Below are 15,638 nucleotides of genomic sequence, written 5' to 3'. Positions count from 1 at the left end.
TACTAAGTGAATCAATAATGAGTAAATAATAATAGATAAAATTATTAGATTGTGTAAACATGTTCAATAGCCTTGAATGCCAGGATAAGGGGTTTTAACTTTAATAAGCAATGGAGAGGCATTGGAAGTTTTTCAAAAGGAAAGAAATATCACTGAAGCATTGAACGCTTATTATGGGTCTTCACTGTCTGCAGGGAATCTGCCATCCAGTGGGGGAAGCAGTCAAGCAAACAAACAAAAAAAAATCACACAGTAGCTCCTTACACAGGGCCAAGGGGAACCCCTTGGACATGAATTTGAGCAAGGTTTGGGAAATAGAGAAGGACAAGGGAGCCTGGCATGCTGCAATTCATGGGATCTCAAAGAGTCGGACATGAGTTAGTGACAGAAGAACAACAAGGGAACACCTCCCCAACCTTAAGCCTGGGGTGTTCCAAACGGGACCTGACTGGATAGATGTCACTTGTAGTAAGGTTGATCTGGCAGCTCAGTGCAAGATGATTTGGAGAAGGCCTAAAGCAATGGTTAGGGTCATACCTCTGCAGACAAGACTTCTGGCACAATCCAGGATCCAGGTGAGGAATTACACAGGTCTGAATAAAGGTATGGCAGTGAGATTTAAGAGGAACACACATGACAGGCACTTAGAAGGTATAATTGAGAAAATTGATGACTATATGCAACAACCTATTGGATGATAATATTACTGGTTAAAAATGACTGTATTTGATATGTGCAACTTATTGCCAGAATCCTATTTCTAGTACCTGAAAGCTATGTGAAATTGGGAAAATTTCTTAACTTCTCTAAGCTTCGATTTTCTTTTTTATAAAATGAAGTTAGTATTTGTAGTTACATTATGCAGTTTTGTGAAAATACAATTAATTAACACATGTAAATTTTATTCAGTGCTTAGGATAGTGTATTATGGTTCTCCTGAGAAAGAGAAGCAACAGGATAGATAGATTTATGGACGGATGGATGGATAGATAGATATTAATCATAGGGAATTGTCTCAGATGATTGAGGAGGCTGACAAGTCCTAAGATCTTAGTCAGCAAGGTAAAGACCTGGGAGAACTATTGGTTTAATTCCAGAGCTTTAAGGCCTGAGAACCAGGAGGCCTGATAACATAGTTCCAATCTAAATATTGACAGATTTGATACCCAAGAAGAGCTGATGTTTAGTTCTAGTTTGGAGACAGGAAAAACTTATGTCTTGGTTCAAGACAGAAAGAACTGTCTCTTATTTGCAAGAGGGTCAACATTTTTCCCTCTATTCAGGCCTTCAACTGATTTGTTGAAGCCCATCATATTAGGAAAGATAATTTGCTTTATTCATTCTACCAACTCAAATGTTAATCTAATTCAAAGCACAGACACAGTCAGAATAATGTTTGACCAAATATCCAGGTACCCAGTGGCCCTGTCAAATTGACACATAAAATTAACCATCACAAATGGCTACTAATGTTGTCTTTTTAATCATTATTATTATATCTTATAAGCCTCAAGAACCCCTTTTGGTAGGTAGTGAAATTCGTATTCTTAACCACTGTGCAGACTGCCTCCATTTTAGATAAACAGAGAGAAAGAAGTATTTACCGAAGAGCTACTAACAAAGGGTGTAGAGGGGATTCAGGATTCAAGTGAGGAGTAGTCTGAAGAGAGCGGAGTGCCTGAAAACGAGGAGGGACTGAAAGGGGGAAAGAGACAAAGAAGTCAAGAACTGTAGACTGGAGAGCAGAGTAAGAGCTATAAGAAATGCAGAACAAGGAACTGTGTAAATGGTAGAATTTGATTTTCCTTCTTATCTTAGTCATGTGGTTGGAGATGGACGGTGGTGTTGGCAGATAAATAGTGGGTCAGAAAAAATGGAAGAGTCAGTCTGGATGCCTTCCTGTGATTTAAGAAAAGTGAAGAGGGACCTATTACTTCATATTCTTTTGGCTGGAACCAGCAGAAACCAACTGGAAAAAACTTAAGCACTGATGGCAATAATAATAATAATGGCAGCAATGATAATAATTTATTGATGGTGTTCTAGGTAGCTGAGAATCCTGGACTATTTGTGCCATCAAATATAATGGTATATGGTCAAGAATTCACTTGTCTTTGGACTGAAAGATAGCTTCATACTTTCGGTATATGCAGCCTGACATCTTACTATGGTAGATTCACCTCTGACTGTGGTCTTTCTTGTATGTGGTTTTTGTTTTGATGATTTTAGATCTTTGCCTTAAGTGGAGAGTCTTGCCTCCTTCTACTAATTATCAGGAAAAAGAATTCTTTGACATCTGGATTTGTGCTAATAACCCTAACCTCTCGGAAAACAGGTAGTTTTTGATAGTTTTCTAAAATTCTTTATCCATTTTAATTCCTATAATTTATATGTATGAAGCTGAAAAATGTCATCCCTTAGCAGCTGTCATCCCTTCTAACTCTTTCTAGCCTACTGCCACTTCCGGAAGGATATTTCATTAGTGCTGTTTTCCATCAAGTTAAAAGACACTTGGGTGTAAGTTTTTGTTAATGTTGGGTGTGCAGCTCTGCACTTCCACTGGTGGAAAACCTTACCTCGGTGTTTAAGAGTTCTGCCTTCCAGTTCATTTTCACGCAATGTACAATCTTATAGTGCAGGAGTCTTATCTAGATACTTACGTGTTAGACCATGTGCTTTTTCTGTTTAAGTCATATCTTGATTTCATTGCTTTGTGCTTTTGGAGGAAGAACTTCAGACTAAAACAGGAAAAAGGTCAATTAAATATTGATGGATGTCAACATTATTGCACACCCTTTTTGACTTACTTCTTTTCCTTGTGGGCTAAAGAGTTAATACGCCCCTTTACAGAGGTACCCTTAAGTGAAGCATCGCTTTTCCGTGGAGTTTATTCTAAGTTCTTTGACCTGGATGAGTGGATCGATGTCTATTAGGGTAATAATTCGTGTTTATTTTTATCCAGCCCTGAAAAAAAAGAGCAACTGAAAAAAAATAAGAAGGAAGAAAACATTTAGAAACTGCTACTAAAACCTCTTCAACCTGGAGTCTTCAAGTTAATCATATTTAGAGATTAATGAAAAATGTCATAGGTGATAGGGCTCTTAGATTTCACATGGCCCAAGGGGTTTTTCAGTCTCCCTTTCTTGGATTGCAGCAGAACCTTTTTTTTTTTTTAATCCCCAAATAAAATTTGTCTCTGACCTCAGGTATATAAAACAGATAAAAACAGAACTGTCCTGATTGAATTGGAGGCTGAGAATCTTGGGGCCAGAGGTATCTACTTCTCATTTCTGTCTCCTGCTCTCTGTAAAAAGCCTACAGCCCCAGGGAGCATGATTATAAAACACTGATCTAGACTCACGTCTTCATTTAAGAGAAGTGAAAATTGAAGCCCAAACAGGGGTTGAGAAGACTATTTATGAAGCTGCTGGCCTTGATCTTCTGACTGCCAACCTGATTCTAGTCCTAACCTGTAACTTGACTATCTCCCAAATAGGAACACAGTACTGGCTCAGTTTCAATATTAAGCATAGTCTGATGGACAGTGTCTTAATTATTACTGTCATTTCACCCATTTGTTGTTTAAAATAAGTTTTTTTGTTGTTTTTGTTTTGTTTTTAAAATTTCTCTGTGGAAAGACTTGTGCTTGGAAATGTAAATAAAATTGGTCCCACCCCTCAACTGTCCAAAAAAAAAAAAAAAGGTGATAATATTGATCACTTTCTGTGAGCTCAAAACTTTCATGCAGTGTGGGATAGTGTTTAAAGTTCAGACTCTGGGGCCAGACTGCCTAGGTTTGACTCATGGCTCCTTTAGCCTGTAAAGCCTTGGACAAATGATAAAACCTCTCTATAACTCATCTTCCCATCACGTAGAATAGAGTGCAATAATAGTACCCTCTGCACCTTTTCTAGGTCCAGCTGAACCCCTTGTTAAGGACAGTCTTAAGTCCCTGGTCACTGGGGGGCCCTTAGTAATAAGCCATGAGAATTTAGATTTCTCTGGTAGCTCAGATGGTAAAGAATCTGCCTGCAATGCAAGAGACCTGGGTTGGAAAGATCCCCTGGAGAAGGAAATGGCAACCCACTCCAGTATTCTTGCCTGGAGAATTCCATGGAAAGAGGAGCCTGGCAGGCTACAGTCCACAGGATCACAAAGAGTCAGACACAACAGAGCAACTAACACTTTCACTCTTTTTCCCATTATATTTTAGCCATATATCTATGACTTCTCACTCCAGCCTTAGGCCATCTCAGATCCACAGAACTGGGGATCTGACCTCTATAGATTCCCTTCTCCTTGAAAAGTGGTGATGCCATCACTGAGTGTTATAAAATTAGTTTCAAAGCCATACTAATTCTGTCTCTTTTATACATCAAAACACTGCCATTTCTGATGACAGGCAAGATAAATTTGCCATGTTCACAGAAAACGGATGGCCCTTAAAAGCCTGAAATGCAAAATGTCCTATATTTATAATTTCTTAAGTCCTTGATTCTTTAAATATACTGACATAATTTTGACCATCTGCATTTCATTTCCACTGAAAAGATGAGGACAAAAACAATGCTTAAAGTGATAGCAAGAGATTTAGAAATGGGAGCTATGGAGAAAAACTCTTGATTATAAGGGCAATTACTTGAAAGTTGATACTTCCTTTAAGGGAGATTATCAACAGCAATGCAGATGAAGATTCCCATGGGAAGAGAAGTTGATCTGATGACCTCATTCAGTCCTCTGATTCAGTATGTTTAAATGGACCATGCATACTTTGAGACTATGCCGCGAAATAGCAAAACTCTGATATATATGCACTGTTAGATGTGGATAAAATGTGTGTTAAAGTGATGAGAAAGGAAGTATAGTTATTTATTAGGCAATACTGGATGAGTGAAAGGATAGCAATACGGGGTGAAAAGTGGCATCATCTGTATTTACAGAAAATGCAGTTTATTGTCACCAGTTAATTGTCACCTGCCAATTGTCAGCAGGGTTAAAGCCAATGAACAGCATTTGAATGAACAATGTTTGTGTAACCAGAACTGGGACAGGAAATATAATAATAGCTCCCTCTTACATTGAAATTACATGTTATGTCATTTCATTACAATAACCACGTGCTGCTAAGTCGCTTCAGTCGTGTCCGACTCTGTGCGACCCCAGAGACGGCAGCCCACCAGGCTCCCCTGTCCCTGGGATTCTCCAGGCAAGAACACTGGAGTGGGTTGCCATTTCCTTCTCCAATGCATGAAAGTGAAAAGTGAAAGTGAAGTCATTCAGTCATGTCCGACTCTTAGCGACCTCATGGACTGCAGCCTACCAGGCTCCTCCGTCCATGGGATTTTCCAGGCAAGAGTACTGGAGTGGGGTGCCATCGCCTTTTCCAAATAACCATGTGAGCTTTCTCCAAATCTCAGAGGAGAAAACGGTGAAGCTAAGGGAGGTTCAGTGACCTGTCCACCATTCCTCCCTAAGCCTGAAACTTGAATCCAAGCACTTTGATTCAAAACCTGTGCTCTTTCTGCCTTACTACTCTCCCCACTCTGTAGGGATCTTTAGCTCAGGAAGCCTAATTCCAGACAAATATTTTATGGTGGTAAAACATACCCTTTTACAAATGATAGTGTTCTGCGTTGGTGACTCAGGCAGCTTAAAATGGAGTCATTCTTTCCCAAGTCACCTTTTTGTTTTGTTTTGTTTTCCACCTTAAGCACAGAGGGAGGCTACATATTTTGGTCACAGTACCCAGGAAATAAATATCAGTGTGCTTCCATTATATTCATTCTATGTATTTGTATGTATTAGAACAGGGATCACCAGCAGAGTAAAAATGATACCTATCATTTGACTAGACCCAAAAGTGAGTTTTGGAAAGGATATTTTAAAATATTTAAAATATGGCTTATATTGCATATTAAGATTTAATTTGTTTATAAAAATCTTTGAGGACAATCAAACAGATCACATTTTAATAAATTAATTGAGGTTTTTCTTTTCTAAATAAAAACTTAATGTTACCACAAGGTTCTTTTCTCAAATGAAATAGAAACCTGTGTGGGTACTATCCCACAGATGTCTTCAGATGAACACTGCATGTGGTTATATATAAATGGTTTTATATATATAGGTAGGTGTCCCCCTGATTTATCTACCACTTTTCTTTGAAAATAACAATAAAAACAAATACCATATGTGGGTGGAATTAAGTGTTTTTCACAGCAGTACTTGAATTTGATTGTAGTCCTCACTCTTCTCTGTTGGAGGGGGCAAGAAAAATATATGGTGAACCCTGGGAAATAGAGAAATGTAGTGGGAGTGAGATGCTTAGCTTTCCCTGCACTGTTTCAGATTGAAGAAGCCCTTCTCTCTATTTTCAACCTCCTCCTCCCTTTCCGAGCTTAGCACCCATGTATTTTATGACACGCACTTCCCCCTCTTTTTGGTACCTACCAGGGGTAGAAAAACTCTTGTATAAGGCTCGAGAATCAACTTCAGCATTTTGTACCCCCTTCCCGCATTGCATGTCCTCAGCCATGCCCTGGATTGAGGCCATGTCCAATGGGAATGGAACTTCTTGTCCCTGCCAGGCCTCCATACCAAAGTGAAATAAGATGGTATCTCAATTTTTCAGCAGTTTGGCTAGCTCAGCTCCCCAGAACATAGCCATGAAACCAGAAGTAGGGTGGAAAAAAGGCCTCAAATCTTCCCATGCATATGTCTCAAAAATCATTAGTATTCTTTGCAACCAAAAGACAGAAGCCCTCAGGCACAGCCTGTTTATTGCAATTTATAGACAATTCTGCTTGATTATGTAATGCATGTATTAACCCACTGGTGACTGGAGACAGCCCATCAGTAAGGCTAGGAAGCTGAGAGTCCACTAGCAGCTGGTGTGCCTCCAGCAGCAGGGAGAGGAAGATGGGGTGCTGGACTGCTCGATGGGGCTCTACCATGTGGCTCCATAACCCCTGAGGTGATCACAAGGTGCTGCCTCCCATCATAGTAGTCACTGGTCTTCTCAGTGAGTCTCAATCCTCAAACAAAGGATCTGTGTGCTTCCGAAGCAGAATTATTTGGTGTATTTTTACAGAGACATATTGGAGAAGGAAATGACAACGCACTCCACTATTCTTGAGAATTCCATGGACAGAGGAGCCTGGAGGGCTACAGTCTATGGGGTTGCAAAGAGTTGGACACGACTGAGTGGCTAAACCACCATCACAGATTTCTATCCCAGATATTTTGGGAAAAGAATAATGCATGGTAGTAATGAATTAAGCTTCAGTTATCTAAAAAATATTTTTGCAAAAGTTCTCATTTGGTGATAACTCAGGATAAATGAAACGTTAGTAAATAATGAATATTCTCCCTTTCTTGTAAATCTATAGTACCCTCCACATTTTCCATTAAGTTCTTTTCCAAGAAAAGTGGAAACTTAATGTATTACCTAAATTCTCAATATAATGCTGTATTTGAGCAATGCTGTATTTGAGTTTTGGGTGTAAGCCAGAGACAATTCCTGTTGAAATAAATAATCTTTTGCAGACAGTAAATAGTTTTATATTTCTTCCTCATGTTCTCTCTTGTACTTGGTTGTGAAAAGTTGTCATCGGACAGAACATCTACCTTCCATACCCCTGGGCACTATGTGCACAGTATCACAGTCAAAAAATGAGAAAGACAAGCAGCTTCGAGAATCCGTCCAGAGGTACCAAAATCAGCTGGTAGAACCACGTCAACAGGTGAGCTGTTAGTAATTCTTTCCAAAAGCTACCCGATTCTTGAGCGTGAGTACAGATTTCGTGCGTACAGACTAACTAAAGTGGTTTACCCAAATAAATGTGTAGCCTCTTTTTTTCTTCTTTTTTTGTCACCTCCTTTTCATTTTGGATCTAAGGACTGTTCTAGAGGTGATCACAGGTACTCCAGGGATCCAGAAAGGGAAAGGACTTCTTCAAATAATGCTATAGTTTTATATGTGATAATCTAAGTCCATCTCCACAACAGTGTGTGAGAAATAGGGGAATATATTTCCACTCTAGGGTGTGCATATAGCCTTGTAGAGGTCAGCCAGTATGTCAAAGGTCACAGAGTCAAGTTTGGGACACAGATGTATATGACTACAAAGATTATGCTCTTTTATCTCATTAGGCTTCTTCCCTGAGGGTAGATGTTTTGAGGTAAAGAGTTATTCTTTTAAAAAATATTAGCCTATTAATACAGGAACTTAATGTCTTATTTAATTGTTAAGAAAATTCAATAAATAAAACAGTATCAGTAAATATAGATAACCATGACAATTGCAAGTGAAAGAAAAAGTGGTGTGCAGAATTCCTGTTTTAATCTCTTAACTAATAAAGAAATTGCATCCCTTTGTATAGATTTAGCACCCAAGTTCAGCATTTTTTAATTGTGTTGCCTGTCAAGTTCCTCAAATAGAAATTGAAGAGGTCAGCAGCATATGTCCAAATGTGTTGACTTCTGTGTGGATGTCAGGAAATAAAATGCTCATTTGAGTAGAAAATTCCCTTCCTGAATTGGGAGTTAAGACACTCAGGCTTACTACCTGATTATTATGTGTATTCCTGGGTTCATGGAAAATAAACTTTCTTTTCTACCCCAGCTTCATCTTCTTACCTCTCTACCTTTGCTGGGGATCTGCTGTGCAGGTCAGCCACCACCTGGGGTCACAGACAACACACACTGACTCTCCCCTTTAGCCTGAAATCTCAGAGTTTCTTGGGGAAGAGAGTGAAAGTCATTTGGAAACATATTCACCTAACCAGTCTTCAATCCTCAAAGTTGCTCAACTTTTTACATATCTTAGAGTGTCTGCTTTGAGTTTTATAACAGGTTAGACATAAAGATATCATCACTGGTTGTTATTTTAATAAGCAATTATGTGAAAGATCTTTTCACTGTTAAATATCTTTATTTGTTTTATTTCTTATTTTCCTTACCACCCCTTGTATTTTTATGAAGGCATTCAGCACATCTTGAACTGGTTTTATCTTTATTGCAGTCTCTGGATATGTTTTCCTATAGAGGACAGCACTGACCCTTGGATAGTGAGAGTGTCAGTCATGAAGTCTTAATTACCTTTTTCTGTTTAGGATTGGATGTTTTATTCATCATCAAGGTAGAGATTTTGATGGAGGCTGATGGAATAACAGATTTGAGCCATTCATTCTACTTGTTCCTTCTTTCTTGGTAGTCGGTTTTTTCATAAAAATTTGAGCCAGGTTTATAGATTCAGTCTGTTTCAGATATAAATGAAAAAGTTTAGCAGTACTTAAATAGAAACCTACTCCGAACAGTTCAAAGGATGTTAAGACTCATCATCTTCCCCTTGCCTGCTTTTGTGAAAACAATCCTCACGTCTTTAACACGCTTCCAGGGTTTGGGGTCCTTAACTGACCCTGTTTTTGTGGTAATCAAGGAAAAGTTTGGTTAGGGTTTACCTAACCATGGGAAACCAGTTAATTTTTTTTTATTGGAGTATAGTTGAATTACAATATTGTGTTAGTTTCTGCAGTACAGCAAAGTGAATTGATTGAATATATCCACATATCCGCTCTTTGTAAGATTCTATTTCCATATAGGACATTACAGAGTATTGAGTAGAGGTTCCTATGCTATGCAATAGATTCTCATTACTGGTCTGTTTTATATATAGTAGTGTGTACACGTCAATCCCAGTCATCCAGTTTATCCTCCCTGATCCTTATCCTCTCGTAACCATAAGTTTGTTTGCTATGTCCATGGCTCTACTTCTGGTTTGTCAATAACATTTACACCTTTTTTTTTTTTTAGATTCCATTCATAAGCAAAATCATATATATTTGTCCTTTTCTGTCTGGCTTACTTCAGTCAGTATGACAATCTCTAGGTCCATCCATGTTGCTGCAAATGGCATTATTTTTTATTTTTTTATGGCTGAGTAATATTCCATTATTATATATGTACCACATCTTCTTTATCCATTCATTTGTTGTTAGCATAATTTTGAGGTGATCATTAAATGCATACTTGCCCTTGGATCTGTCCTGTGCTTGGCATGGTGGGGAATAAGTGAAAGTGAAGTCACTCAGTCGTGTCCAACTCTTTGCAACCCCGTGGACTGTAGCCCACCAGGCTCCTCCATCCATGGGATTCCCCAGACAAGACTACTGAAGTGCGTTGCCATTTCCTTCTCCAGGGGATCTTCCTGACCCAGAGATCAAACCCAGGTCTCCCGCATTGCAGGCAGACGCTTTAACCTCTGAGCCACCAAGTAACTCTAATACCACAATGTAAGCCCCATGATTGCAAGGATAGTTGTGGTTTTGTTCACTGTCTCTGTTACCAAAAACACTGCCTGGCATGTAGTAGTTTTCAACAGATAGTTGTTGAATCATGAAATAAAACATGACCTTGGATAATACACAGTCCCTTTGAGGACCAAGTCTGACAGCTATTTAAAAATTAACAACCACTGTAAACCAGTACTAGTTCAGTACTTGTCTGATCATGTGCTATGCTTAGTTGCTCAGTTGTGTCCGACTCTTTGTGACCCAGTGGACTGTAACCCATCAGGCTCCTCTGTCCATGGGGATTCTCCAGACAAGAATACTGGAGTGGGTTGCCATGCCCTCCTCCAGGGGATCTTCCCAACCCAGGGATCGAACCCAGGTCTCCTGAATTGCAGGCAGATTCTTTACCATGCTGCTGCTGCTGCTGCTACTAAGTCGCTTCAGTCGTGTCCAACTCTGTGTGACCCCATAGACGGCAGCCCACCAGGCTCCCCCGTCCCTGGGATTCTCCAGGCAAGGACACGGGAGTGGGTTGCCATTTCCTTCTCCAATGCATGAAAGTGAAAAGTGAAAGTGAAGTTGCTCAGTTGTGACCAACTCTTAGTGGCCCCATGGACTGCGGCCCACCAGGCTCCTCCATCCATGGAATTTTCCAGGCAAGCGTGCTGGAGTGGGGTGCCATTGCCTTCTCCAATTCTTTACCATAGCTGAAACTAAATCAGAAGTTCATTACAAGGAGATAGGGAGGGTGGCTTCATTCAAAAAAGTTTCATAAAGGAAGTGACATAACTTGTATCTTAAAGTCTATTTAGGGTAAATAAAGGGAAAGAACAGGGCATTCTAGGTGAGAAGAACATTATAAACAAAGACCTGGAGATGAGCATGGGCTTTTCCCTTCATGGAACCAGTCTTTTAAATTACATGCTAAACTTACATATTTTAAAAAATAAACTCAGCATTTCTGTGACATGCTTGTCTTTTAAAAACTGTATAAATCATTATAAGATATGGTAATTACTGAATAGAGGACCTCTGAAAGGTGAGCTCAGTTCCCCTTTCACAAAAATTATTTATGAAAGTATTCAAAAACTAATTTGATAATAGCTGTCTGATACCAGAAAAAAAAGACTCAAAACCATCCAATATTCAATGAGAATTTACTTTGTTCCTGACTGCTTTTTAGAAGAAGTGCTGTTAGACTATGACATAGGAAGGGTGGGAAAGTCAGAAGAACAGGGCGTTGGTGCCATTCAGGTTCAGTGCACACGCTGTTCAGGTGCAGGATAGACATCACTGGAAAATCAAGTAATGGCTAGTGTATTACCATCATTCCACTATATCTATCAGTGGTGCCCATTCGCTCAAGATCAGGAAATAATGAGTTGCATGCCATGAAATTATGGTGTGCCCACCTCCTGTTCTCTCTTCCTGCCTCTGAATACCAATGTTCACTTATTCGTTGATTAAATCTGGGGAGCAAATATAAAAATGGCCCAAATCTGCATACCTCATTTCTTACTCTCTTGCATTTCCGTTTTAATGGCAGAAGGCATCTTGATCTGGAAAACAAAGAGTTGACTTGGTAAATCAAAAGCCTTTCAGGATCTTAGATTCTTTGGTTCTTGGTTTCATGTCATTGACAACCAGGGAGGATGGAATAATGGTAGAAAGGGTAGTATGAGGGTATTATTATCAGAAATCAGCAGCTGCAGTGTCTTCTCCACCCCTTATACATACTACTGGTATGCAGAGTGACAAAGTCTAGATTCTAGGTGCCCCACTGCAGGATGCCCTACTTAGAGAAAATTCACAGTGGGTCAGAAAACTGCTGGTAGAAGAGGTACCTCAGTGATTAGATCTTGTTCTCTAGGAGAAAATTAAGCATGTTGGTTCAAAGCTAAATTACATTTAGCTAAATTACATTTCCACAAGTGGCATTGTATTTAATCCTCACATTACAGTTATAACAATTATAACCTCAGAAGGAGAGTGAATTTCAGAGCAATTCAGTAAGTTGAATCAGTCATATATCTTTAAATGGTGAAGTTAACTTTGGTTTCCTTTTTGCCTAATTCCAACACAGTCTGCTCACAATCTCATATGATAAATATAGTCAAAAAGGATATGAAAACATTCACAAAGGCCACAAGCTGATGTCATGCAAATCATATTTGTTATGAGAAATGTATAAGTTCATAAACCTAGTAGGAGGGCTCAAATCCAAGATGTAATTGATAAGTTGTGCCAGCAAGCCAAGAACCACTTTATAAATTGTGCTTCTGAAGCAGCACATTCTGCTCCTTCTCCTCTCTGAAGAGATGAATGAGTGTTCCTCACTGTGTGTTTTCCCTCATTCCTCATCACCTGCTGTTTTCTATACCGAGTGACAAGTGACACCTGCTGGCCAAGTAATGAAGCATTTTCATTTTTATCATCACTCTTGATTGTTTAGCTACTAATTGGCCCATCAGCTAGATAATTTTCATTCTGTTTTTCAGTAAACCTAGACAAGAATTTTAAAACCATAAGACAGAGCAACAGAATCAAGTCCTCTGCATTTGAGGATTTGGCAGTACTCAATTTTGCCCTTTTCTTAGTTTTCAGTTCAGTTCAGTTCAGTCGATCAGTCATGTCTGACTCTTTGCAACCCCATGAATCGCAGCACCCCAGCCTCCCTGTCCATCACCAACGCCCGGAGTTCACTCAGACTCACGTCCATCAGGTCAGTGATGCCACCCAGCCATCTCATCCTCTGTCGTCCCCTTCTCCTCCTGCCCCCAATCCCTCCCAGCATCAGAGTCTTTTCCAGTGAGTCAACTCTTCGCATGAGGTGACCAAAGTACTGGAGTTTCAGCTTTAGCATCATTCCCTCCAAAGAAATCCCAGGGCTGATCTCCTTTAGAATGGACTGGTTAGATCTCCTTGCAGTCCAAGGGACTCTCAAGAGTCTTCTCCAACACCACAGTTCAAAAGCATCAATTCTTTGGCACTCAGCCTTCTTCACAGTCCAACTCTCACATCCATACATGACCACTGGAAAAACCATAGCCTTGACTAGACGGACCTTTGTTGGCAAAGTAATGTCTCTGCTCTTGAATATGCTATCTAGGTTGGTCATAACTTTCCTTCCAAGGAGTAAGCGTCTTTTAATTTCATGGCTACAGTCACCATCTGCAGTGATTTAGGAGCCCAAAAAAATAAAGTCTGACACTGTTTCCACTGTTTCCCCATCTATTTCCCATGAAGTGATGGGACTGGATGCCATGATCTTCATTTTCTGAATGTTGAGCTTTAAGCCAACTTTTCACTCTCCTCTTTCACCTTCATCAAGAGGCTTTTTAATTCCTCTTCACTTTCTGCCATAAGGGTGGTATCATCTGCATATCTGAGGTGATTGATATTTCTCCCGGCAATCTTGATTCCAGCTTGTGTTTCTTCCAGTCCAGAGTTTCTCATGATGTACTCTGCATATAAGTTAAATAAGCAGGGTGACAGTATACAGCCTTGATGAACTCCTTTTCCTATTTGGAACCAGTCTGTTGTTCCATGTCCAGTTCTAACTGTTGCTCCCTGACCTGCATATAGGTTTCTCAAGAGGCAGGTCAGGTGGTCTGGTATTCACATCTCTTTCAGAATTTTCCACAGTTTATTGTGATCCACACAGTCAAAGGCTTTGGCATAGTCCATAAAGCAGAAATAGATGTTTTTCTGGAACTCTCTTGCTTTTTCGATGATCGAGCAGATGTTGGCAATTTGATCTCTGGTTCCTCTGCCTTTTCTAAAACCAGCTTGAACATCAGGAAGTTCACGGTTCATGTATTGTTGAAGCCTGGCTTAGAGAATTTTGAGCATTACTTTACTAGCATGTGAGATGACTGCAATTGTGTGGTAGTTTGAGCATTCTTTGGCATTGCCTTTCTTTGGGATTGGAATGAAAACTGACCTTTTCCAGTCCTGTGGTCACTGCTGAGTTTTCCAAATTTGCTGGCGTATTGCGTGCAGCACTTTCACAGCATCATCTTTCAGGATTTCAAATAGCTCAATTGGAATTCCATCACCTCCACTAGCTTTGTTTGTGGTAATGCTCTCTAAGGCCCACTTGACTTCACATGCTAGAATGTCTGGCTCTAGATGCGTGATCACATCATCGTGATTATCTGGGTCGTGAAGATCTTTTTTGTACAGTTCTTCTGTGTATTCCTGCCACCTCTTCTTAATATCTTCTGCTTTTGTTATGTCCATACCATTTCTGTCCTTTATCAAGCCCATCTTTGCATGAAATGTTCACTTGGTATCTCTAATTTTCTTGAAGAGACCTCTAGTCTTTCCCATTCTGTTGTTTTCCTCTATTTCTTTGCATTGATCGCTGAAGAAGGCTTTCTTATCTCTTCTTGCTATTCTTTGGAACTCTGCATTCAGATGCTTATATCTTTCCTTTTCTCCTTTGTTTTTCGCTTCTCTTCTTTTCACAGCTATTTGTAAGGCCTCCCCAGATAGCCATTTTGCTTTTTTGCATTTCTTTTCCATGGGGATAGTCTTGATCCCTGTCTCCTGTACAATGTCACGAACCTCAGCCCATAGTTCATCAGGCAGTCTATCAGATCTAGGCCCTTAAATCTATTTCTCACTTCCACTGTATAATCATAAGGGATTTGATTTAGGTCATACCTGAATGGTCTAGTGGTTTTCCCTACTTTCTTCAATTTCAGTCTGAATTTGGTAATAAGGAGTTCATGATCTGAGCCACAGTCAATTTTAACATCACAATTTACAGTCTTTTCTACTTTCTGTTGTTCAACAGGACAGCTGTGTCATAATCACACACGTGGAGTATTGTTTTAGGTCCATTTCATTCAGGGATTTTTGGTACCACTTTAAATACACTTAATGCCTTCAGATCATTATAAGGCAAATGATAACTTGATTCCTTGAATGAAGCCTACTCTGTTTACCCATTTGTATCACTGGGATGATTCCCTGGAGAAGGGATTGGCAACCCACTCCATTGGAGAATCCATTAACAATCTACTGCCTGGAGAATTCTACGGCCAGAGGGACCTGGCAAGCACAGTCCATAGCGTCTCACGTAGTCGGACATGACTGACTGACTAATACTTTCACTTTTTTCAAAGTCAGTGGGTAGTATAGTGTATTTATATAATCAATTCATTTGTGCAGACGTGCTGTGTTGCTTGTGTATTCTCTGGGTCCTTCTGGGTTAACCTTCTCTGATTAATGTTAATTTCCCAGCTGGAGCCACAGTCCAGGCTCTCTCTAATCTGACACTAGTGCTTTGGCGTAAGTTTCTTCTCTTCTGCAGGAGTCTCTCCCTGAGCTCCCGCAGGT

The 15,638-nt window shown here is 39.8% G+C and overlaps 1 protein-coding gene across 8 annotated transcripts in view; it reads left to right on the top strand.

Annotated features, from left to right (window-relative positions):
* The window catches only part of MORC1 (MORC family CW-type zinc finger 1), a 170,433-nt gene that overhangs the window by 97,623 nt on the left and 57,172 nt on the right, over positions 1-15,638 (top strand). For all 8 annotated transcript variants that reach the window (XM_055568119.1, XM_055568117.1, XM_055568118.1 and 5 more), the window contains 2 exons: positions 2,230-2,335; positions 7,604-7,742. In XM_055568119.1, coding sequence (XP_055424094.1) covers positions 2,230-2,335; positions 7,604-7,742 — 245 coding nt within the window. The remainder of the gene's footprint in view (positions 1-2,229; positions 2,336-7,603; positions 7,743-15,638) is intronic.

This window comes from Bubalus kerabau, chromosome 2 (genome assembly GCF_029407905.1).
Source record: "Bubalus kerabau isolate K-KA32 ecotype Philippines breed swamp buffalo chromosome 2, PCC_UOA_SB_1v2, whole genome shotgun sequence".
Taxonomy (NCBI): Eukaryota; Metazoa; Chordata; class Mammalia; order Artiodactyla; family Bovidae; genus Bubalus; species Bubalus kerabau.
This window is presented reverse-complemented; position numbering and strand designations above follow the sequence as displayed.